The sequence below is a fragment of the Ptychodera flava genome, chromosome 20, assembly GCF_041260155.1.
Source record: "Ptychodera flava strain L36383 chromosome 20, AS_Pfla_20210202, whole genome shotgun sequence".
Lineage (NCBI taxonomy): Eukaryota > Metazoa > Hemichordata > Enteropneusta > Ptychoderidae > Ptychodera > Ptychodera flava.
In genome coordinates, this window is record NC_091947.1 from 12,818,593 (window position 1) to 12,845,609 (window position 27,017).

Here is a 27,017-nt window from a genome sequence, read left to right on the forward strand (position 1 = left end):
ATAATCTGATTCCACTGTCTTATCTTCTATAAACATGTTACGAGGCAAGTACACATCCAAGATACATGTAAGGAAGGCACCCTAGATATCATTCGATGTAGCTAAATCAGGGCCTAGGGAACACTGCAGTGATTTAATTACGATAAATAAATATGATGTATGAGCACCTAGATAGCGCAATTGTTAATATTCGATTAATGTTCTCCAAAAAGAAACCCTCTATTTCAGACAAAACAAATTACTTGAAAATAGTCAAAAGTTAAAGCAATCACTTGAAAATACGTCAAAAGTTATAAAGCTTTGTAGACCTACTAGTAACGGCCGTGTAGGTCGCACAGACTAGAAAACTAAATTTCCATTCCTTTCTAATATTGTCGTGTGTATTCATACCACTGAGCTTACGAAGCTCTGTAATTTCATTAGCTATGGTCCTGTCCGCGTCTAAGCCCATTAAAAATTCTGCCATGAGATGGAAACTTATTTTTGCCTACTCATTTACTTATTCCTTCACTGTAAGAGAAGTTGGAAAAGTGGTAGCTTACTTTTAACACTATTTCAGTTATTTCTGTGACAGGGACCGCTGACTCAGTCATTATAGATATCGCCAGCCTGAGTACACTTTCGTAATTATATTGTTCATTCTGTACTAGAAGCTATTTACGTGTTAACTGGGTATTCTCTGCTATCACTTTATGCAAACCACTATAGTTCTGCAGGATAACAAGATGACATTTCGTTGAAATAATAGCGAAAACAATGTTGGAAAAAATAACTCCGTTGTTCTCTGAAACGTTCGAGCAGACCCCGAGCCAGTTTTCAAACACTGCCACCAACGTCATATTAGCTTATAACTTTCGTTGGACTTAGAGCGTGAGTCCTGAGAAGTGAGATACACTTTTTTATGATTCCAGTAATGAAAAATGAGGAGGAACTTTGGGACATTCCATGGTCACTTCCGATGAATTTGCGATTACACATGTTACATTTCTGAGATTCATTCTTCTACAAGTATGTCTATTATGGACTGGATGTGAAACTTGAAAATCTGTTGTGAATATCATTGCACAATATGAGTACATCATACCTGTTACAGATTAAATGAACTCTTAGGGTTGGGAATGTTATAATCTTTGTGGTTGGCCAAAAAGACAACATTTGAGTGTCTAAACAAGCTACAGTACAGTATCATTAAAACTAAGCTGTTTACAAGGGCATAGAAACAGGAATGAAGTCCTTAACAAACTTAATTAACTCAACTGTTCAGGCTATCTTCTGTTGTCTAACTTGGCATGGTAACAATCTATCTATCTCAAATTGCCATCTGAAATACATCTCTACATACTCTATCTATCTCAAATTGCCATCTGAAATACATCTCTACATACTCTATCTATCTCAAATTGCCATCTGAAATACATCTCTACAAACACATGTACTAGGGCAGTGCAGTGCAGTGGGAAAATCTCTGCAGCCTTTGATGCCATAATCCAATCAGTATCAAGGAGTATTCAGGTCTTCCAGCCTAGTTTGGAAGTCCTCCATACAGTTTTATTACACCCCATATCAGCATTAACTGTAGACTTGGTTCAAGTCAGTGAAATTAAAATATTAATACATGAATGTTACTGTTATGTGAGATGTTTTGACTAGGATTCAGCGGTGATCTTGCCCAGTCTTCTAGCTGGTGTGAGGTGAACACTCTCGGTAGTGGATTTGCCCCTGCCTGGAGTGAATGCAACCGGCAGTTTCTCACGGAGTCTCACAATAACTCCACTGCATTGCGGTCAGAAAAATATAGTCTCGATTTCTCTACTACATCACGTTCACTTAATTAGTTTCTATTGACAGGCTTGGACAAAGTCTACATTAACTTGTCTACGAAACATGAGTGTGGATGTCATTGGGCCGGATAAAATATTTAGTGGTCAAACATTCCTGTGGCCACTGGATTTGCCCACCCATGTATGTCATCGGTGAGCCATAACTGTATCACAACACACATCGATCTGGATATCCTCTCACAAAAGAGTCACAATGCAAAATACGATAGGTTGTTTCTTCAGAAAAGGCACCATAATAATAAATGCACCACAGCGATGACATTAAAGCACATACTTTATTCACTAAACATCCGACATTTTGTAAATACATAAAAGGTGCTTAAAAATCAGGATAAAAAATTCTCATAAAAGTAATTTGGCTTGTATGACATCTATAATCTTGAATAATCGTAAACCTTTGGGAGCAAGCAATCGCAGCTCTGATTTCCATATTATTACTTAAAAAGTATATATAGCACCACTTGGAGTGAAATAGGAAACCAGATACTGGTTTCTAAATCAAACGGAAGCTACAAGTTTGAAGACTATCTCAGCTACTAAATATATTATTCGCAACAAATATAATAAGGTCGCTTCTATGATACATATCAGATAAATAGGATCTACTAAAGATTGTAGCATTCATGCAATAGCTTGCCTAGAAATAAACAATGCTACTGACGGACGTACTCCTACATATATATAATGGAATGTTCTAGCAATTAATTTTAGAAGAAAAATGGTAATATTGCAAGAATTGTCTTGATAGGAAGCCTGGCCTACACTGGGTGAGAAACGAGACTGCAGAGCTGATGCCAATGGTCACTGTACACATTTACAGTTAGGGAGATTCAGAGAAAGTATAACCTATAAAATATTAGTACAAAGTTGTCAAGAAGATTGCCTCTTACAAGATGTGAGGAAACTACTGGTACACTAATAGCATCAAAACCTGAGAACAGATGCTACTTGGAGTGTCATTCTTTCTGTACCCTTTGGGGAAGACTTATTACTTAAATGGTTAAAATGGAGTTAAGTTTTTGGTTCATGTTAGCTTCAGTACCTAAACACTAAATTTCCACAGTCAACGACAATGAAGTATCCTACTCTACAAATCTACTAGTTTAACTTATTATGTGTTTGTTTTTGTTTGTTTGTTTGTTTGTTTTTACATTTTTGAGTTTTAATTTTTTTCAGAATATTTCTGATAATTTAAATATGTTCAAAGGACGATTGTGGCAGTCATATCCTGAGATGTTATGTTCAAAATAGGATGCACTTACAACACCGTGAAAGCCTCACTGTCCTCTGTGATGATACAGTCATGACAAAATAACATTCAAATGGACAATATGGGGGAAATGGTAAAGCTAAATGAGATACTGAGTGAGTCTATGACATTCAAATGATGCCATGTGACCTGGTAACAGTGCATCAGAAAATAAGAAACAATATTTACCAGGTATAGGAGATTGGAATTGTTGTTGTAGACCGAACAACAGTAATTATTGCACCGACAAAACTTGCATTGGACAATTTCAGTACATAGTGTCTCTACATGAGAAACAGAACAGACTTCGAGAGAAAACTGATTTCAACATTACTTTGACTTAAAATTTGCGACTTGTTCATAGTTATTTTGGTGGGGAAATAATTCGATAATTCAGTACTGTGGGGCATGAATTACATCAAACTATTACACAAAAAGATTGCAACAAGGCAGTTGAGTTTACACTGGATTATGTAAAATGCTATTGATCAAAGATCTATACATAGTAATCTGACTACCAATATGGTAGCATCTGTACCGTATCTTTTACAATAGCAAATAAACATGTACTGATTGTCCACATGGTGGATTTCTGAAATGCTGATAACATTAGATATGGATATAATTTAACTCTTACTACCACTGTAAAAAATTCCTTCAACTTATAATTGGATACTTAATTTTCTGTATGTTGCAAGAAAACAGGGATATGTGTCCACAATGCTTTGAAAATGTCTTTTTGAATGCCGTCTGAAATGTGCACTGAAAAGCCCAACTCCCAATGAAAGTTTCCACAAAGTAGATAAAACTTTTACAAAATACATTGTCAGTAAAATTGCTTGACTATGGTCTATATAAGGGATTTCAACTATATTTCAGAACTTTTTTAAATTCTGCGAGAAACAGTGTATTGTTCGTTCTTGGATAAACTTAAGAGTATGAATGAATTAAAACAGGCAAAATTCAAAACTGTGGAGTAGCCACAGCATTTGATCAGCCTGAATTTCAAAAACAATACAGTCAACTATTCCTGTATTGAGCCAGGAATGTTTGAAAGACGGAATACATTAAAATGGTTCCTAACATAAAAGTAACATGATAAATTTGAAAACTTAAATGCGAAATGAAATTTTCATGAAAAAATCTACTATCTAACTAATAACTGATTTACCCTCAAATGTGCAAAGCAAATGCAGTTTGATAACTTACTGGCAAAAATTGTCCACCGCATTTACAAATGATAAACATTTACATATTACATATTGGGTAAATTCATCAACTGCCTGAGCCAACATTGCTAACGTACAGGCAGTATGTGAACATGGATTTGTTAAAAATGTATACAGTGGAAAACTTCAGTGGATAAAAGCACTGAGGCAAATAATGCAAACAAAAACCAAAAATGCCCTGAAACATAGAGTATGTAATATTGGAACTAGATGGAGAAAGAGGGAAAACTGTATCTGGAGTTACAACATCTGTACTGAATCCATTTGGATACTAAAGATACTGCACTATTAATTCAACTACTCTCTCCCTTTGGCTTTCGTTTTCATTTCTCCTATTACACCATTATATACCTTCGGTGACAACGTTCTTCCAATTCTTCTAATTAAGTAATAGACGACTTACTTACAGTACTGTAGCAGTGTTGAGTACTATAGCTAAAATAATGTTAAGTCAGGAAAATGTTTTGTGAGGAAAACCACTGCATGTAGTCAGTAGTCTCAACCTATCGATACTAATGGATATAGTCCACGAAGTGCCTCAGTACAACTTAATGCAGATAGTGCCGTTTATTTTATATAGTTTCATTAAAAACAAGTTTGTAAATCTGTAATTGTAAATTTACTTTGAAAAGACTTGTGACCACCTGAGTTGAATAGGTTTGGAACCAAATAGTCACAGTGTAGGTAATATTATTAAGGGATGGGGTAGATTTAAAGGTATTCAGTCATCTGTAATCTAAATATGCCCATTTATGGTCAAAGGGGCATTGCTTGTATTCAAAATGCCCATGTGAGGGTGGTGTTTTTAAAAAGCGGCCACCGCTTAAAATCTGTGATTGTTAGATTTTCTCTTTCCATGGTAACTGTGGCAAAATTGGAACAGGTGACAGTATACCTTTAAGATTATTTGGAACGAATTCCTATGATTCAATGAGCTCAACTCTCAACTAAGGTAGTAAATACCGTATACAATATGAAGCCTCATCATTCCTATTTAACAATACTACCTTCCTCTTTCTGTATATATTTGAGTCAACAATCCCATTGCATGCCATAGGGTTACACCAGGTAGTAGCTATCAGTACTGATGCCCTCGTTTGGTTTTGTTGGTGAGTATTTAAACATCATAAAAATCCAAGACACTCAGATAATTACAACCTGGGCAGCTCTTCACACAATAACTTTCAGCAAGTTCCCAGATTTGGAAAATCTGGGCCAGTATGTGAGAGTAGCCTAAGTGTAGCTGTCCATAATTGTACGGTAATATCAGTAAGAATGTTTGAGTAAAAAATTTGTATTTTTCTATTTCACTGGAGAATACTCAACCCTTTGACAAGATATATGGATGCTCAGCCATGTTGATGCTGATAGAACCTTGCATTTTGTTGAGTAAAAAGGGTGCAATGAATGCAAAGAAAATGAAATAAAAGACAACTTTGCACCTGTGCTGTGAAGAAACTCTGCAAGGAAGCCTGGCTTTGCATTAGTGTAATGTCTAAAATTAAAGTACCTAGTCTTAAGATTGAGAACTTCATAGGACAAAGTTGCTGTCTGTGGGCATTTAACTTGCCAATTTCATGTTATTTAATTTCTGGCATTTATCTTGGTTAGAATGATGAAGTATGCTGAAAAATGGTACACACATGTACCTTCAGCCCTGCCTATGGACTTGATAGGCAGAGAAACTGATGTCATTATCTGTGTCATGTATCATCTACATGTTAGCAGTGAGCTATGTGAACAATCTGAAAACCTCAGTGTCAAGCACACACAGGATAAACTTGACTCTCATCATCCCAAGACTGAAGAATGTTGGGCCCACGCTGACAAACTGTACATATCACCATAATCCTAGAGGGGTCAAGTTTTTTTTCACAAAGCTAGGGAGATCTTCTAAAAAACTTTTTGGTTTTTCGCAATGATGATATGATCCAGTGCTCTTCATGTGCACACTAACCATATCATGTACAAGCTTTACAAGAGCTAACAGTTCACTTGAAAGACATATAAAACATGCCCTACATACAGCACCTTTGTCCCTTCAGTGGTGAATACGCAACTTAGCATTGTTCAAAAGCTTGGTATTGTCTATTCCTCATCGTCTTCATCATGGTTGTGCGTGATGTTCGTTGGTGTGGTGGCCCTCAGATTGGGTGGTGCCCCGATTGTGTTGGATCTCAGGATCTGTGGACGTTTATCTAGAGTTGTATTACTGGTGACACCGTTCTGACTCAGTACCCGACTTCTGGATGCTATTGGTGTGGTCTGTTGGAAATCATCCTCATGGAACACTTCAGAGTGATCTACTGTGGATTCATGAGGCATCTACAACAGAATTATCATTAGAAAAAATTTAAACTTTCTAATCTTTCATTGATGTTGGTTTGAAAACAACATTTAAACCCCATCATTCAATTTACCCATAGTTCATTAGGGGAAGGCTGCATTAACTTGCATGGTACCTGAAACCTGAGTTCTTGCCTGACCAACTCGGGTGACAAACAGAAGACTTTTAATCCCCAAGGTGTGAATGTTCCATTGTTATGTTTATCTTATCCAGCTGGTGCCATTGTAGTACCATTGTAGGAAAGGCAGGTCTGTGAAATTGATCCTCTAGGGAAGTCAGGTATTCCTAAGTTAATGGAGGTTTCCCATAATGTTTGGCAGCATTTTGCACAACATTTTAAGAATAGTATGAGTACACATCAGTTGAATATCAGTAAGATTGCACTGCTTTTGAAAAGACTATACAGAATGTACAAATGTACCAGTAAAGCAAATGTCAGTAAAACAGCCAGTCCACAATATATCATGAGACCTACCAGCATTGGAGCTGCTCTGAAGAAATAACTAAATGGGTAGTAGAGTAAGTTGATGACTGAAGATGCGTACAGATCAGCAAATCTTGATACTTGATTGGCAAAAAATGTCTGCCTGGAACCTGGAAACACATTGAACGACAACATGATTATCTTCATGAAGCTTCTCTTGTAAAGTTCAAATACTGTTCGTAGTAACTATTGACACTCAACAATTTTCTATACATATAATGTCAAAGAGAGAAACAGATGAGACCTGCTTAAGGTAGAACGCACCTCGGGGACAGATATTCGGACTCTCAAACTTTTTCAATTCTTTTCTGATCTACCACTTGTGGGGGTTCTTTTTAAAGCTCTTGGCATAAGAAAACTTTTCAGCAGCTTAGTTTTTCAAAAATTGAAAATTTTCTTTTTTTCTCAATAGAGTTAACTCAGGGATGGCGGCCATTTTGAATTTCAAATATCGGTAAATCTCGAGTAATTTGTTTCTCTAGTTCCAAAATTTGCATGGTGACCCCAGATTTTTATTCTTGATTTTGAAAGAGAATGGTTGAAATATTCTTTTAGGAAAGTTTGAGCAAAAGTTTAAGTCTTTCACTTTCGAGGTGTATACTACCTTAAGGAGATAAAATAAATGTGCAAGAAATTTAACAATTGTATGTCAATATTGGAGCAAAAATATCTTGAAGATGAACTCTGATGAAGCACATTCTCTTGGAAATTTTGGAAAGAAATGAGAATGTAATGACATTAAGATTGAGGTTTATGAAAAATGCCATAGATACAGATCTGAGAGGTTTTCAGGGCTTCATGTAACAGAATCGGTAAAATGTGACATCACACTGGAGTTTAAATTGGCTAAACACTACCATACCCACCACTTTTTCAAATAACACTTTCAAAATCTCCAAAGAAATCTTTTGTATTGTTCTTAATATTAATTTTTTACACCTTGCTAAGAGAAATAATGTTATAATTTCAGGATTAAAAATACACTACAAAATGTGAATATAGATGTAAAGTTACTGGCTGAGGATCAAGTGTAATTTTCAAATGTAACTTACCACTTCTGAAGAGACTACCCAGTAACCCATGTACCATATCCATTTCATGTACTGCATCCTAGAATAGAGTCAGGATTGATATTATTACATGTATTTTATTATTATTATTTAGATCAAGACATTCATGATTGATATTGCACCCTTGGAGACCTCTACCCTATGTTTTAAGTATGCTTTCAGCCAAACATCTTATATACTTGAATATTTTAGTGATTAACAAGAATGGATCAAGATACTTGACAAAAAAAATTTTGACTGAGAAGTTTGCTGTTTCCATGACTAGCAGTGCATTGAAGATGGGCAGCTGATGTACATTGACTGAACATTATTGATTTTGAGTTAATGAGCAGAACTACAGACATTAATCGAGCAGTTGGACACAACAGACAATCGATGAGATGTTCTGTATTGGATAAGATAATGGGACTCCTCTCCTATATAACCTTGTATCAAAACAAAAACATACTGAAAACTAAAGGGAATTTGAGAAAATGCATTGATGAACATCATGTAGGTGCTAGAAAATGGATGTAACTTCATTTATGTGTGAAATTTAAAGTTTCTAACATTGTGAATGAATTAAATTAAAAGTGTTGGGCCTCATGCAAAATCTTTATAAACACTTTGGGGGCTGATATGAACAAATTTTGAGAATCTAAAATATTTGCCCCGACGAAGAGTATCACAACACCAAACTTGTGAACTTTGATAGATGATGTGTACACCATGCCAAGATATCATCATTCTAGCAAAAAGCCAATTTTTTTCAACATTGCCCATAAATTCAATGAGTTACCTGTATATCTTTCTTGATACTGCTGATATCTGGCCTGACATCAGATGTACTGTCTAGATTTCTGAAAGAAGCACACGGACATAGGTCAACAACCATGGGAATTTACCCAGGAGTATAAAACAACTGGTTTTCAAAATAACAGTAACTGATATTGGTTTGGTGATAATATCAATGTTTATATGAAAATCAGTAGCATTAGCTTTATTATCCATTGTGATTGGCATTGTGAAAACTATGTACTTGCCAAACGTGTAACATGGTGACAGTGTTGAGTGTATTATCAGATTTTACATTAATTCAACACAAACTGACATCTATTGTATCAGGATAACTGGTATCAGACAAAGTCCAAGTCTGACATTAAAATGGAATCTAGAACCTGAATACCTATAGATAATTCAAGGTTTACATATACAGAACTGGTTGGGGTCTGATAAACAATAGCATTTAACAGGAACTTTTATTCATCTCAAATATTTCTTCTGACCTGTAGTTTTAAGACTGCTAATTACAACTCATTAAAGAATACTCTATGATAAGCTGATGTGAAATATTTGCCTGCCTACACTACAAGAGGTTTAAAACAGGAATTTGAATGGACCATGGTACAAACAAAACCTTGTGTGTATGCACACACAGAAATACATCTTTTTCCATACATATCTGTACACATGGGTTCATTTGCACTGCCATCACATGATCTTTCAGGCGTACTGAGTCTGCATCCCCTTTTGTGCGTAACACTGGTGACTCAAAGCAGGTATGAATGACTGATTCACAATCATTGCATAAAAAGTTTTTCAAGCAAAAGACAAATACTGTTGACTTGGAACAAGATAAACTGTACGATTTATCAACCAGACATGGATTCTCTGAAAGAGTTTTGTGTATTTGTCATCAATTATTCAAAAGTCTTCAAGCAATGAATAAATCCAAATTTATTTAGTCTTTATATCTGCTGCATGTATAGGCAAAAGGATGACATAAAATGCTCCTCAACCTTGCTGACTTTCAATTGATGTATTCTTCATCAGAATCTATTACCAAATATATACACTATAATTAAGTTTCAATGGAAAATAAATACAAACACTATCCTTTCATCCAAATCTTAATCTCTTAATTTCAAAAAAATATACAAGTATCTGTTTCATGAAGGTGGACTCACATTTGATGATGGACATGACAGTACAAAAACAGTATTGAAACTATGTGTGTCTTACTTGTACAAATCTGCTAACTTGCTATCTAGGGACTGCAAGGTTGCAAAGAGATCTGAAAGATAAAATTTAATGGGACACAAATGTATCAATTATGTACAAATAAATATGAATAGTCTCTGTGATGCACCATACTTAAATGTAATATTTGAATGACATGGAACGACCTTGGTTATGTATTCAAGGATTACATGTATTTGTGTCAGCTGTTTCATAACAGAGAGACAGATTTGGCTCAGATGTACTTGTCCAATCCGGCATACATTTGTATCTCACTTTGCAAATACAAAGCAAGTTACATATTGAGCAGCTTTCCAAACAGCTACGGAGTACTCAAAAAGTTTGATGACTTTTGCCCTAATTATGAGTGATGTCAAAGTATTTTCAGATAGAATGCACACTTGTGTAAGATTCAGGCAGACTGCATTAATAAAGTGCTTAATATACAGAATTCACATCATATCATCTGCGGTACGGTATTTCTGTAGACTAAACTTCCTAAAATAAGCCATTCTGCTGGACTTTGAAATGGCTTTTGAAAGCATTAATGTGACCCTGAACCTTATATCCCTACAAAATGCAAAACAAAAATCAATGTTATATGAGTTAACCCCTCCAGCTGCTGTTAAAAACGATTAATTGTTTGTGTTGATGATAATGGAAATTCCACTTAATAACTCCATTATTACAATTGCGACAATGTGTTTGATTTGTCCGGATTCAGAAGAACATAAGTGAAACTCACAAATTTTTCTTTTTTAAAATGGTAATGCTTTTCTTTCTTTTGCTGCACATAACCCTTAATCTACAATCAAACCACATTTACAATAAATATGCATACTTGATGTTGAATATTAAATTATATGATTTTGAATACATATTTTGCAACTTCAATGTCCTTGTATAAGGCTGTCATTACATGCAGTGGTACTGGAAATTTCTCAATATTCTGAATTTAAATCAAAGAGTCCAGAAATTTAATGAGCATACTGAAAATTTCACAGCCTGTCTCTCACCTCTTTTTTCAGTCCAAACTTGGAGCTCTCGAGCAAGTTCTGGGACAACAAGAAACGTTCTCCAGCCCCTGACTTTCTTTGATTTCAGAATGTCGCCAAAGATGTGATCTCCAATGTAAAGAACATCCCTGCCAGTGGCACCAATTAACTTACAGAAGACATCACATGAACCACCGGAATAGACCTGGCCTTGCTCAAGAGAACCTACATGTCTGCCAATTCGAAGTACACCAGTTTCCTAAAAGAGTAACAGATACCCAGTATTCTTAATTTCACTTTAAACACATACACAATTCTTTTCATTTCTTCACACAGCCTCCCCTTTCAAGAAATTCCAACAGGAATTCTGTAAGACACTGCCAAAGTTCAACTGGAGTCAATCAGACTTCCTTTAGATATTTGCAGTATTTCAATTGTGGTTTTGGACATGCTGCTATGCATCCCATGATTTTGTTGCAATCCCTTTCAAATCATACGGGACAATTTCAAGTCTCTTCAGTGACCATAAGTGTTTCCAATGGAAATTGGGTATTTTGCAAAGGTTTCACCTGCAGATCTACAATATTCCCAAAGTTTTCCATTAGGTTGATGGACCTATACACAGAAATTTCAATATTGATGTTTGTGTGTGTGTCAGTCTTTGTATGACTGTGTGTGTATGTGTGTGTATCTGTCTGTGTCTGTATGTGTGAAAAGGTTAAAAATGGCGATTTCTCCATAGCCAAATATAGGAGCAGTGACTATGGCAGTTTGTAACAGCTCAGAGAACTGTAAAGAGTTCACTATTATTATGTTCAGAATGCACCATTACAGTTAAACAATGTCTTAGTTGATAGTCCAATAGCGTAGTAATTTTGTTCACTGAAAATTATGTTAGCTTAGATTTTTGAAGTCAGACATATAATAAGCCTGTCTCTATTTCTTTTGTAAGTTCAGCTATCTGATCAGATTTTGTTACCGGCATTTAGGTAATTTGATTTCTCATATCATTTTGGTTTAGCACATCATTACGATTGTGAAATTGATTGAAATTTGATCGTGTTTTGAAAGTAGGGCGACATAAGCCTACTTCACTTCCATGGTAAATACTTCATAACTGTTTGCCAACTGTGAGAAATTAAATAGTAACACTTGTAACATGTACTGGTTATGCAATAAATAGATAACAATACTTACTGCATCAACCTGCCTTAAGATTGTGCCCTCCCCGAAGAACAGAGGCTTCCTGGCATCCACTATTACCACATCAAAATATGTAAGCCATGGCTGATGAGGACTGTCAGGCTGAGACAAATCAATACAAAGTCTGTCAGTGATACACTTGGTAAATTGACAAAACCTACTACAATCGGAAAACATTGATAATTCTTGCATTTTCTGTCACACAATACCTCTTGAAGCTAAACTGCCAACTCAAATATCAACTTTGAAGCTCAAGTGATACAAGTACATGATACCACTCTAGAATATTATCTCCCCACCCAAATGCAGTTTACCCTATTAATATATACTCATGGTAAATACATATACATGAACTTCTGTCGTTTCCTCATCTTTCCTGTTTGTGAAAAGGCCCTGGGGTGTCTTGTAGATCACTCCTCAAGTATGTTTCAATGTTCCTCTGACAACACAATTGACTTCTCACCAAACATAAAAAGTGACAAAAATAATATGTAAAGTGTGACTATATATTTTCAAGACTTATTGTGCTAAAGTTTGAACGTGAAGTACATACGAACTAGAATAGTGGAATGTGGAAATGCAATTTATCAATTAACTGCAATCATGTTGATTACAATGTTATGTAATCTACAATACACAGGATATTAAAAGGGCTTTGATGAATCAATATATGCATTTGTCAATGCTAAAGCAGAGTGTTACAGCACAGGCTCACAAAGATAGAATAAGTCATTACATTATTTGTTAAACAATAACTCACTGTTGGTCCATGTGGAAAGTCAAACAGGTATGTCATCATTGCCTGCAAAAAAAATAACCAACCATATTATGTTTGGTAGTTCTGTATTAGCAAGATAAACAAGCAGTTTGAAGGTTGACAGTTTCACACACAACACAGCATCATAAACCAGTAGTTTGATAAATTTGGTAAAATTAAAGTTGTGTCGGGACATATCAATACTTGAATGTCATGAACCAGATTTGCTTTCATAAACATGTCAAAAAGTGATAAAAGAATTTATTACAATACTGGTCAGCATACCTGAGTATATTTGTAGTCACTGTTTGTTGCAAGGAACACTTTCCTTCCAGCTTGTCTCATCCTACAAAGCAATCAGATGATCCAACACTAATGAATTAACACACAATGGAAGCATCAAAATGGATGGACGGCTACTTTTGTAACAAGTTTACTAACTTTGAATGCCACTGTCACTGTCATGTGTTCTTTTGTGTCACTTCATTGTACGTTCTGTCTTCTGTCTCCAAGGGACATGACTTTTACAGCCATGACAGGGAAACAATTAGGTTACTTGCATTAGCAAAGCCAATCTGCATTTAAGTTTGTGCAAAATGTTGTACCTAACTGACACCACAAAACACAACAGAAATCTTTTCTGTCTGATACCCAAACAAGACAGTCTTCTAGGTTTGGCAAAAGATCTACATTCAAAGATGGATGACGTTTGTGGTATACACCATATTTTTTATTGCAATTTTTTTCTATTCAAATTTATGTACCAACAGTATTTACTCTCCCTTTACGACCCCACATAGTATTATTTATTACAGCGTCATAGCTGTCAAATATAAGAAGCCCAAGTAAGAACATAAGATTGCATAAACTAAGGCAATTCTTGTTTTCAATGCTCACGTACTGTGATATTGGTCTTACTTCAGTACTCTGATAACAAACAGTATACGCCTGAGTATTTAGGACAAATGGCTGCTATAAAGCAATCTTCACTTTGATCTAAATGCAAACTGCGACACAATCTTAATATTAAATCATTTTCCATGTATTTCTACCCTTATAGCTATAGAACTCCGAATATATTCAAAACTTGATGACTCAGTCAAATACTACGAAATAGCCTGGATGTAATCTGTGACACAAAACCTGAGATACTACCAATACAAATAAATACAGGCATAGATACGTTATCATAGGACAGGTTAACACAGAGCAAACAGCTGCACAATAGATATCAATAACTGATGACCTAATTCATGTTAGGGGTCACAACCATGAAGTGTCTCCCAGTTCCAGTTGCCAAAAGTTGAAAGGTTTCTAGGTAAATAAATTTGACATCTTGTGCCTCGCAACAATGGTGCCTTGCTTTGGTGATATCACATAATCTTTTGTCAAGCTAATTCCATCTTGGCCAAAGAACTGTCATTCTGTACAATACATCTGTTCTTTTAGCTCCAGTTTTACACTGTAGTATCACCAATATATTTGTTTACTTTCAATATGTATATGTACTCCAAGAACACTCAAAAACTGATGACATTTATCATGTATATCTTGACATTTGTTGTAAAATATCATGGCTGATATTTTGCAGTAAAAGTCTCTAGGATAGAGAGATATGGGTGTGGACATATGATATATAATAATCATCATTGAACACCCCTTAACCACAGTGGTTACTATTTAAAGACTGGCGATATGTCATTTAAAGGTATCAGCCACCAGTTGTAGACATCACATCCGATTAATGTCACTCACCTGTGAAGCAATGATGGAATGCGAGGGTCTTTGACAACATATTTCTCTGGTTCCTCTATCGTCTTTTTTTTGAGAGATCCCTGGTGCGAAATAGACGTGGGACAAAATTACAGATAATTGTTGTGGTACAAAACTTATATTATATAAATGTCCAGATCCGTTGAACTGTCCATCAGCATTCTAATTGACTTGTAAAATTGTTTTAATTACATTTGATTGTTATTAACCTCTCACAAACTTTCTGAACATTTTATATATTTTCATTCACTGACTGAGCTCTTGATTAAAGTTTGTAAAATCTTCTTTCATTTCCCAATCTTGAAACTTATAGTACTGTGTAGATTTAAGAACTTTGCTAATTACATTTAACCATTTAAAAGACTGCTAACATGCCTATAAAGCATAACGAAATAAACTTGCACTGAAAAATAAACTACTGCTTGGCACAACATGGCTGATATTATATACTGGTATAATTTCAACACAGCTTACATACATTTCTTGACTTGACTGACACTTTTATTACCTAATCAGATTTGACACATCTGTTGACAGCTTGTCATTAAAACATTTTCATAAGGAAACATTTGTACTGAATCATGACACAAATTTTGGTTACAATGACATTTGCTGTTCTATCAAGGTGGCAGTACATATTGACACCACCTATACCATGAAAACAACTTTTGTTTGATATAATCATTTTGGGCCTCATTTCCAGTACAAGCTATACTGAAGGTTAGCACACTGGGCATTTGGACATGATTTTACTTTTAGAAATAGAACAAGACACTGTCTCTTACAAACTGAACCAGAAAAGTGGAAAATACATCAAAGCTGAATTTGATGGAGCCTTAATGTTAAAGCGCAGTGGTCGTCGCGCTGCGCATCCTCCTGAGGGGGTCCCCCTCTGTTGTAAACAAATCCAAGAACGCCGCACATGTTACGGGTTGATTGTAATGTTTGCGATATTGCCGCTTGTTAAAATGGCAGGCTGATCTGTCACAAGCATACCAACTATTCAAATGTAACACGCAATAAAAGGTCAATTAATCTAAGTTAAATATCTGCTGAATATTGAACAATGATTGCACGCTGGATTGAGATCACATTTGCTCATGATTTTCTTGAATCAGTTGAATGGGGCTCGGCTACTGTTATCGCTCGAGCCATAGAGCTAGACGTACGCATGTAGGCCTATACGCCAACAGACTATCAACGACCGGGCTCTAGTTTTCGACATCGCTAGCAAGGACGAGAGCTTTCATTTCAAGAGGCCCGACAGGAGTACAAAGACAACAACCCAAACTACAGAAATCTACAGCTCGCAGAGCAATGCCCGCTGCAGCAAGAAGCATCGATCTCTGCATCTGTTCCGTTCCGTGGTCTGTATGAACGTCCGTGTCAAACCGGGTATATGACGCGCTATGTACACACTCGGCTGTGGAGAATCCAACTCAACTACAAAGTTTACCCCGTTTGGGGTGCAAACGAGAATTCCGAGTACAGGTATCAAGTCAAGCAAAGGACCTTTCATAGGTCTTCTTGTTATGTGGGGGTTATCTCACTTGAAAGAGGATTCAGACCTACCCGGCAATCAGGAGGTACAACAACGAAGTTTGCCCAGCACCGGTAGGCCTACACCAGCTAGCGGTTGGATCACTGCCATGACCGTGCACAGGACCGGGGCACAGGATCTCTCGATACGTCTATGCATGGTGTAACCGTGCAATTTCCCTGCCAAATGTCGCGAAAACCCACTCGTTTTGTTTATTGTTTCTGTCATTTTACTATTTCTTACCACGTAATACTAGGAGAAGTAAGACATGGTGATCAACAGTTGGTTGTGGGCCAAGTCTTAGCGGGCCGGTACATTGTGGGACCGGATTCTCTATATCCGTGTACGTCAACGCGGTGACCGCGGTCTCCCAACAACATCTCACATGTCCTGCTCTGGCTTGCCGATCATGGTCTTGAGTGTAATTTTTGTGTTAGGCATTGTGCTTGTTGCTGGTCTACATATATAGGCAATGTTGATCATTTTAGTTATGTATTTTCACTGTACTGTACATAGCATTGTGAACAACCAGCGTGATCGCGCGCGTCAAAGCTTTTGTTCACTGTGTCTGCGTGCAGTAAACTCAGCGACATAATGTGCTGAGTGTAGTGTCCCAATGTTCGTAGCTCTTCACGAGTTTATAGATAGAAATACACCACTGAAGTTCGTTTCCGATCTTAATATTTTACTATTGCATGATGTTGAGTCTCACAAAGGCCTTAACAAAGTGGGGGACTGCTCCCATCTCACTCTGATTGAAGTTGAGAAAACTTATGTTTACAAAAATTTATGTTTATAAACAAAAAATCACGCACGCGCAGCGCGACGAACACTGCGCTTTAAGTTTGCATACAAAAGCATTCAGTAAAGATTCTATCAAAAAGTCAATTTACTAAATAATGTATTAGATGTATTAATCGTTTTACCCTCACCCCCATGGTTTGGCCCCCTATCCAATGTTACAAATGGTAATTGTGGCCCTGTTTGCAGGGAATCAGGGGTGAAAGGTTAATGTACCATATCTATAAAAGGGTCATTGTGGCTATTTAGTATTTACCAGTAGTGTATATTACAGCTGAATGAAAATAATTTTTCACGGACAGAAAAAAAATATTACCAAACTGGCAACTTTGTTTCTTTAGCATAATCACATGACAAATGAATGTGATCAACATAAAAAGTACAGGAGAGAAATGTATTTAAGCTCACATAAAAGTGATTCTCATATAAAATAGAGAAATATAAAGATTATAAATTGGCTTACCTTATCATGCACCCAGTCAACAGATACCCTGACATCTTGGAAGATGCTGTTCCATGACATGAACAGATCACCTATTGTAACCCCTGTCCTGGACTGTTTGTACTGTTCTGAATTGGAGAAAAAATCCACCAGACACGCCAACAGGTAGGTCTCTGTAAAGTCAAGCAATCACATATTTATTGAAACTTTACAATAAAATATACAGATTTTGACTGAAGTTGTTTTGTCAGATTGATAATTTTTCACCCTGTGTCTGGTTTTCAAGTGTTGTATCAGATGTACTGTATATGACGTACTTGGGATTGAGTAATTAAAATTCAACTCATGTGAGATAAAACTGCCACGTTCTGTATCCCCTGCGTGAACAGAATATTTGTGTGAGCCGACCGTGACACCAAAATGTTGGTAATCTCAAAGACTTTTATGTATTGATTCTGCACTACTGTAAATTTTTGTGACACACAGCATTGCAAGTCAAAATTCAGGCACAGAACCTCACCTTGGTTCTACCAAGCTACATACAGCCTATTGCATTGCCTGTTTGAATAAAAACAAGTATTAGACTGAAACGAAAATATGCAACCCTACATTTGAGCTATCCACACATTTTTGCAATTTTCACTTAGAAAGCCATTGCTTACTATGAGTGGCCCAAATATACTGATTGATTAGGTCAAGGTTGATGAAAACCTGTTTTAATATTCCTGATTCTCATTCCTGATGAGTATGCAAATATTTGCTGCACTTGACACTTCTAATCAATAGTGAATAAGTCATTTATTCATCAGAATATATCAGTCAGTTTTATGTCCTGAAAAGATGTCGCACAGGGAGATTTCAGATGTACATTTTGTCACTTAGATGATATTGTATCCTTTCAAGGCCAGTGACATTATCAGTGAAATTACTACCCACAAAAATCACATCACTTTTTTAACAAAAATTTACCCTACATTTCGCACAGAGCAGTTCTTGTAGTTAATAAACAGCTCACGAACAAGACTTACTGATGAAAGATTTCACATAAATAGGAGAAAAGTATCAGCATACCACTAAATAACATAAATTATTAGCAATCGGATGGTAATATTATTTTTTATGTGTGAGATTAGCATACACAGCAGTTCACAGAACACGATTATGCTTCATAGTATCCTAGATTCAAATATTTAACACTGTACACTACAGGGTGTAATCTGCTTGTGCATGGCAATGACATGGACATGTCATGAATGAAACAAAATTATTACATGATAAACATTTGACTGCTGGTTCAACATTGCAGGTACTCTGAACAAAGTGAATACAATTGCCCCATTACAGAGAGTAATTTCTCTCAAATTAAATTAATTGTAATATTTGCATTTCAGAATAATGATTTCCTTGGCTAAAAACAGCTACATATAGTAGGTATGAGCAGCCTTTGACCACAGGCTGTACCATATGACTAGGAAAGTATGACAAATACTATATGAGGAATTGTCACTGGTCACTGGTATTACTCTCTTTAGCAGGGGGCCCAATTTTTCCATGTATTTTCCCGTAAATGTTTTTCAATTGATCTTTCAAACAGATACCAATACCAATAAACTTTAAATGGAGTAGTCGTCAAACTCCAAGGAATCATGAGAAAAGTCTTCCTCAATATCATTATGACAGGTACTTGTACACTGTAGTTATGACATGAAAATAAAGCACTGAGAAGTGTGCTTGTTCAATGAAGTTATTTTAACACTTTTACTCTGTTTAACTTTGCCATGGTAAACAAAAGGATTGAGCCATCCAATGAGCAGTTACAGGTTGAATATATGAACACTGAGAATTTACTATAGAAATTGCTAGTATGATCTGGTTCAGCTAAAAACACTGAAACACATTATATTTGAATGCCTTGGTATAACATTCATCTAAAACTAAAGATGGTGCACAATGACACTTACCTGGTAGATTGAAAAGTGTGTTTAGGATGTAAATCCTATCCCCTGTTTCTTTACTGATTTGAACAAATTTATTTGGGTAGAGTTCCTGAATTTCTGCTCCCGACAGGAATTTAAATCCATGTACACACACCAATATGTTTCCGAAGGAATCCACCTGACAAAGATAACATTTGTGACACAACATTATGCAAGCAACTGAATGAAGATTTGCAGCCTGTTCACTTTTCTTACATCGCTATGAAAAGTAAAGACTGGCAAAATAAAAACTTACCTACGGTTTGTTTCATTCCCAGATGGTGTGATACGACTTTGAAGACAGTCAATGTCACAAGTTCTAGAAAATGAAAGCTCATGTCACAAACAATAGTATCAACATCACAACACTGCAACTGTGCTATGCCATATTGTATAATGTTTGACAGCTGCACAAAAAGCTTGTAAGCATCGTCTCTGCCCCTTTTATGCATTGTGCTTTAACAGTGCAATATCCTGCCTTTCAAGAAGTATTTCCACCCTTTTGCTCATTTAAAGAGTGCCACTAACCAAAGTACAGAAATAAAGGACTGCTAAAGACTTATAGCAGATTACTATATTGAGTCTTCAAGAGCTTTTGCCTTTCACTTTTCAGTCATGCTTTCTCATTACTTTAGCTTTTTGGATTATAGATTTGAACTTCTATAAATGGATTAAAATCAATGCTTTCATTTTCAGAGTCTTTACATCTGCAACACAGAGTTATTCCCATTATTATTCAAATGCAATATCTGCCTATAAATACTTCTTTCCTGCATCCCTATGGGAATGAAAGGTTGTTCGTCTACTTTCCTACATGACCACATCTACATTGGAACATTTATGCCTGTACTATTGGTTGCTGCTCCATATTTAGAAATTCCTACATTAAAAGGTCTATAGATAACAATTACCGGTACTCCTACCATTTTTGTGAGATGTGTTTTCCAAAGCTAACATTCAGGCAAATATACATATTGCAGCATTTTACGAACAATGTAAGACCTGGGTTAAACAAACTCCTTGAACCCTGCATTTGGTAATAATTTACCTGTACTTGAGGTCAGGACACCTAATTGTCTTGATAACCTATGGAATTAGCTAATGTTAACACACCTAAAATTCATTGTAGGAAATTTGTAAAACTACTGAGGAAACTGCAGTATGATGGCAATCACATTTGTTTTGTTATAAATGCACAAATGTGTGTGAAGTACAATGACAACACAAGTCAGGCTTTGTTTAAAATTAGCAGAGAGTTTTCAAATTTAGATCCTCCATGAGGAAACGGAACAAAACCATAAGTTATGCTATGGATGCGGTGATATTTATTCATTCTCATGGTACGCACACTAGATTTTCTCACTATCACCAATTGTATGTTCATTTGAACTACAATTGTTTTACAGCATGCAATAAACTAGTCCCTTTGTTATGAACCAAACTGATACACATTACATTCGGACTGTTCCAAATTTAAAGTGGACACAAGTGGACTTTGGCTTTTATCAAACAAATACGAGCCTATAATTTATAAACATTTGACTTGTCATTTTTCTTCAACCCATTCGTTTCCCTTGAAAATGAAATGCAGAAGTTGATATTTTATTCCTAACACTGTCCACAGCAAAATTCTGCAAACTGAATTGAAAGCTTTCAAACTTCTACTTGAAACATTTCACAGCAGTATAATCATCACTATTAGCAACTATAATCATGGTGACATTAAAGTCATGGGATACCATTCTTAAAATACCTGTGCATGCAGTTACAAATAGTGTTCCTAAAGTACCGGTGATGAATTACACTACCATAGGTCACGCTGTCAGGATATAAATCTAATGTGAACTTCATTGCCCAACTAGCAAAGAAGAAGCGTTTCTAATTTTGTGCAGCAATCACTCCAGAATAATGCAACAAGGGGAAGAAAATTGATACAGACAGTAAACATACCTTGATCAGGTTTCCATATTCTCTGTCGAATAGTAATCCACGAACAGGAAATGAAGGGTCGTATTGAAAGTTCAAGAGTTCCTGTAATATAAGTTTGATACAGGTATTTGAGTGCGCACTAGAACAAGCTGTTTTGCCTTCTGTCACTCAACTTCCATTGGTGTTTTTAAGGAAAAATTCTGCTCTGATATATAAATGAATCATTTTGAAACAAGCATAGCATTGAAACTTCTTTTATAATGATTAATCTCTCCTTTCCATTTATGATTGGATTTCATAACAATTTGAAATTCAATTTTTTTAACATGATAAATAATAGGGAAAAGCAACAATCTGAATTGTATATGAACACAATACAGTCACTAGCTATATAAATCTAGTTTAACTCTACAGGGATGCTGTGCAACATCGACATGCTAGGTGTGATTTTCAAATGTTTGAGATATTCTTATTTGCATAAAGGAGACTGGATAAGCAACATCTTCAAACAGGTGATATTTATGTGCTACGAATCTCTCAAGGATGTGGACTTTGGTAAAGATTTACCTGAGGATAGCCAATTGATATCATCCTCTCAACAACAAGATCAAACCCTAGTTCTTCATATTCTGGGGACTTATAAACTGTGAAAAAAACAAGATTTCAAAATTAATGAAAGGCTTTTCTGTCATGTAGTGAACTTTACAGAACATCAAGACTAATTCGGATAATGATAGACAAAGACAGATACTTGACTGCCGAGTTGAATAATGGTTTGGAGTGATTTTGTGATGATTTCAGCATCTACGTATACTTGTCTCTTGCAATATTCACAAGTTTCATCACTGAGATTGATAAAAGATAATGTAATGTGCCTAAACCTGTTTCCCTGTAAACAGTTCCACAATCACCTTTGACAACTGGGTTTAGGTTCACATATTGCAGTGAAAAGGAAATGACAGCAAAGAGAGCCCTCACTTTCTACATTTCAATTTTTGGAAATGGTTTTGAAGTACAACTCTCCATGACTCTTGTCTGAGTGTCATGATGAGCCACTTGTCTTGTTCTAGGTTATTTTCTACCATTAAATCTACAACTTACTTCCTTATTTCCTTGTACTGTCTTACAAAGTCAACTCGTATTGTTACAGGTGGACATTGGACCTCTTCACACTGGTCCACATTTAGGAAAAGCTTGCATATTGATTATAAAGTCTACAACCACGAGAATTGCAAAATACTTCTGCAATGATCACAATCCCTGCATATTTTAGCTTCCTGTGTTAAATTTCTTGATCTACATTCAACATCCAATGTCATGTCCTTGACTAGCTTTTCATGACCTGCTACTAGGACAAAATCTCATCAAGTATTTATGATTTCTGAAACATTGATCCATAACAGTTTTCAAAAGATGTAAGAAAGAGAAAGAAAAAAAAAATTGCTATCAAGAATGAAATATAAATTCAAAACTGTATTGCTGGCAATTTATAAGTCATGTAAGATAGTCTAGCTTTGACAATGACTTGGCTCAATTGATAACTAGCACTGATGATTTTTCGTCTGGAGTTATATTTTAACCGAACAATATCTGCATTATTACTTGAACAATCTAATATACATCTCAGGAATTTAAAGCATTATGATGAATATCATGATAAAATAACCCTTTGCATTTTTTGTAGTTATGAAGAGAAGTACTAGTATTTCCTGTTTAAACACTAAATCTGACTACATAAATGACAACAACAAACAAACCATAATGTGAAAACAAAACTATTGCAATTACTCTAATTTCACTTTGAATATATTTTGCAATTTCAAGCAATGAATACATGTTCCTAAACCTGCCAAGTTTTGCATAAAGTGCAGACCCCAGGGTTTTCTGTTGAGATAATCTTCATCAATTTTTACATGGGATGAATTTATGTAATGTCATGAGTTACTGCAGAAATATCATTTAAATGGTATCTATAGAAGACAAATCCATAGATCTCATTTGTGTTCATATACTGCTCTGTTTGGAAGCATTCCAGAAAATTGTAGACGTGTGTATACTTGCGATGCTTTATATCATTATATTTTCTTAGGAAAATTGTTTCGTGGCAATTTTCACATTGCGAAATGTATTTGTAAATACCAGACATTATGAGAAATAGGACCCCTGGAATAATATTGCATTGATAGTGTATTTATATTATGAGGGACGCTTGACATATTTATAGCTAGCAATGATTACAATTTCAGATGATTGAAAAAATATGTGACTCTCTTATTGAAAAGTTAAACATGAAATTTTCTCTTCGATTCCCAGGTGTCTACCTTTCTGGCTTGTAAATTATTCTCCCGATGCTCAATTTATCATCAATACTGTTACATAGCTACGTAAACATTTCAACTTCAAGTGCTTTTCACTGCACACAACTATAAATTGATCTGGGTCAAATTTTAAGGGCTAGGAGAAAACACTGCAATATTAACATTGGATTGCAAGGCTATGGAAATTAGAACATAGCTTCAATGTGGAAAGTGTGATGATGTAATCTCAACAACAATTGTCCCAATACACATGACCTCCATACAACAAAGCTGCAACTATTACCCAATTATAGTGGGTGTCAATTTTGTATTTACACATATGAAATGTCTATTTATGAAATTGTTAACAACCGCTTAACAAGGACAGATATGCATTGTACATGTATCTACAGAACACTTTCTGTTTTCACATTCATGAAAGACAATGTTACATATTTATATTAATATCTAGCCCTGAATAATAGTTAACAAGAACAGTATATATGTTATCTCATCCAGACCAGGCTTACCCAACAATCATCTTGTCTGAGACTGTTATTCTACACAAACCATGATATTAACATATGGCAATTTTCAATCAATAATCTTGTTGCAGAAATGTTTCAATCAATAGCCTTGCTGTGTATGAGAAAATTAAATGCCTGCGTCACTTACTAATAACACATTGACATGGTAATTTTTACAAAAGTGACAAATATGTGTTATTTGTACATGGTGTACCCACACTTATTTTCTGGGGGCTTTCTGCAAAGGAAATGTCTTTACTAGTTTTTAATTTCATAAAACACAGAATAGTAAGAACTTGTAACTTGTCTTTTCCTACTTCTCTGTTAATTGGAACCACACTGGCCTAGCTTGCCTATGGTAAACTTGTGTACTGCATGATGCAATCTGCAATTTGCAAGGTAAGGGCAAGTTACCGCTCTCTGAATTTTAAATTGGGACACTTTGTGAGTCCTGACTGAATGACACAACATATGAAACCTCTGCAGTTCACTACATTGTCACAATGTTAGCTCCGATATAAATTTACTTACCTGCTAGGGTGTAGTCCATGTCGAAGCCAAAGAACTGGATTTTCTCAAGACTCAGACTGCGATTAGCAAAGACACGGTGCGGTGTATCTCTGCGGTATTTTTTCGCTGCCGCCCCACCCGGTGAGAAATCCAGAGTTGGCTTGTTGTCCATCACTGCCATTGGAAAGGGATCATACATGATCCAATCGTCAAAGGACACTCTTTTGGAAGACAATCTGCTAGCCATGGCAGGGGAAGCAGTGCAGCAGTGCAAACACAACAACTGACAGAATGCACACAAAGAGATTCAATGCAGCCTATATTTAAGACACAGTGAAATACAGGTTTATATTAGCATCTAGGAATGCAGATATATGGAGATTATGTAAGGCTGTGTGATAGTAAACTAGATACTGGAGATAGCTTTGACAAACTAATCATGAAGCTTTAAAATGATTTTAGATCTACACAGATATTACCAAGATACATTTAAGTCATGCAGTGATGGCATTACATTACAACAACAAATACATTGTTACTGAAAATAGCTATAAACACAAAGGGTTCACCTAAAGTCTACAGAAAGACACAAAATGACTGGAGTAAATGTTACAGCCTTAAATGTGACCTTGAACTACGCACAAAGATGAGGTTAATATGCCGAACACCAGTTTCAAGCACCAAGACCTTTTCTTACGGAACAGGTGATATATGCTGGATACGCTTCCCGTTATGATGTTTAAACTTCACTTGAGCGATAGCCTATTTTGTATTGCGCATTAACTGAATAAGACTGCTCGTATCTGATGAGGGCTGTCACCACAAAGCTCAGACCTAATATTTGCATACAATACCATCTGCGTGTATGCTCTGCATAATACAAAGGTTGAGACGCACTAACGAATAAAGGGCTGGACATTATTTGCATGTCAATTGAACAGCTGGCCCAAATTCAAGCACACCACAGTTTCGTAAAGCCAATCATCCAATACAGGCGTTCGATAAAGCCACATAAAACAATTTCGACATAAACGCTACGTTATTAATGTGTTTAGGTGAGTACAGCCCGTGAGATGGGAGTCGAAGTACTATGAACGGTTTGCTTGTAAACAGGCTGCTGGCTGGCGTTTAGTAAGTCGGTAAATGTACACGTCTCGTCCGCTTAAATAAGAAACATACAGTAAAACACATGTTGTGTCATGCATGCAATCACAGCAGTGCAGTTTCACTGAATTTTTTCGTCTGCCAGTACAGTGCCAGTCGACGATATCGATTTTTAGAATTATTTCCACGGAAAGATTTTAATATCCGCAATACTCTTTATTTAGTTGGTGCCATACATAATTGGGAACACATACCTGTCTCTACTAAATCCGCCTCGTTAAGAAAGTCTGAAATATTTTATAATTTGGACGATGTCCTTGTGTTGTTCTGCCTTTGCTCTGGGTTGCTCACTACATCACCAACATGTTACCTATTCACAATCACAACTGGAAATAACCTTGAGCCGGGCGACCAAAACAAAGCACGGTCCGCCACAAAATTTTCTTCTGAATGGGGTAATCAAACGTCAGAGACCTCTCTTACCAAATCTTCAAATATATGCTTTATCGGAAAAACAAAATTTTAAAGGATGGACGTCACAGAGAATACAAATTTTGAGCGGACTTATTTGTTGTGATCGACCAGCTGATATTGAGTGCAGTGCGAGACGGCGAAAATAGCAACATAAAGACGTGACATATGAAACACGCATTATGATTGGCTAACGATGCAGGCGTTAACCTGCTTGGGACATGGTGGATGTTTTGGGTTCGGAATGTGAGACGAGACAATGAGCTATAGGTTTCGGTTCAAATGATATATCTTTCTTTATGTCTGTTTTTGACACTGAAATAAATTCCAAATGAACTCAAGTGACCTTGACGAAGTAAAAGGTGCTACATTTGATAGCAGTTGTGCGTGTGCAACGGTACGTAATCAGAACATATCTGCGCCACAGTCATCGTAGGGAGAGCTCTCCCTACCATGTACCTCTGTATATCGAGG

General features: G+C 36.0%; 1 protein-coding gene across 14 annotated transcripts; it reads right to left on the reverse strand.

The window, feature by feature from the left end:
* Positions 1-2,097: 2,097 nt before the first annotated feature.
* LOC139120064 (cytosolic purine 5'-nucleotidase-like) lies at positions 2,098-26,489 on the reverse strand. Of its 14 annotated transcripts, none has more exons than XM_070684126.1 (16): positions 26,327-26,489; positions 24,990-25,142; positions 22,202-22,278; positions 21,656-21,736; positions 19,691-19,844; positions 17,751-17,902; positions 14,929-15,008; positions 13,459-13,519; positions 13,177-13,218; positions 12,411-12,518; positions 11,235-11,472; positions 10,222-10,273; positions 8,999-9,059; positions 8,203-8,260; positions 7,142-7,260; positions 2,098-6,644 (listed from the first exon to the last, which is right to left on the reverse strand). In XM_070684126.1, exons 2-16 carry the CDS (start codon positions 25,138-25,140, stop codon positions 6,408-6,410), a joined length of 1,671 nt encoding a protein of 556 aa, XP_070540227.1. In that variant the 5' UTR covers positions 25,141-25,142; positions 26,327-26,489; the 3' UTR covers positions 2,098-6,407. The 14 variants fall into 14 exon arrangements, with proteins under 14 accessions (XP_070540227.1, XP_070540221.1, XP_070540225.1 ...); XM_070684120.1 differs by having other exon boundaries at positions 24,990-25,285; positions 26,327-26,447; XM_070684124.1 differs by having other exon boundaries at positions 24,990-25,251; positions 26,327-26,436.
* Between the last annotated feature and the right edge of the window lie 528 nt (positions 26,490-27,017).

Bases quoted from the DNA above. Each gene is read 5' to 3' on its own strand.
- LOC139120064 (XM_070684120.1), bottom strand. From the start codon at position 25,215: ATGGCTAGCAGATTGTCTTCCAAAAGAGTGTCCTTTGACGATTGGATC. The intron at 17,903-19,690 runs GTAAGTGTCATT...TTGACTTTACAG, and splicing joins CACACTTTTCAATCTACCAG to AGACCTACCTGTTGGCGTGT. The intron at 15,009-17,750 runs GTAAGCCAATTT...ATTTCGCACCAG, and splicing joins TTGACTGGGTGCATGATAAG to GGATCTCTCAAAAAAAAGAC.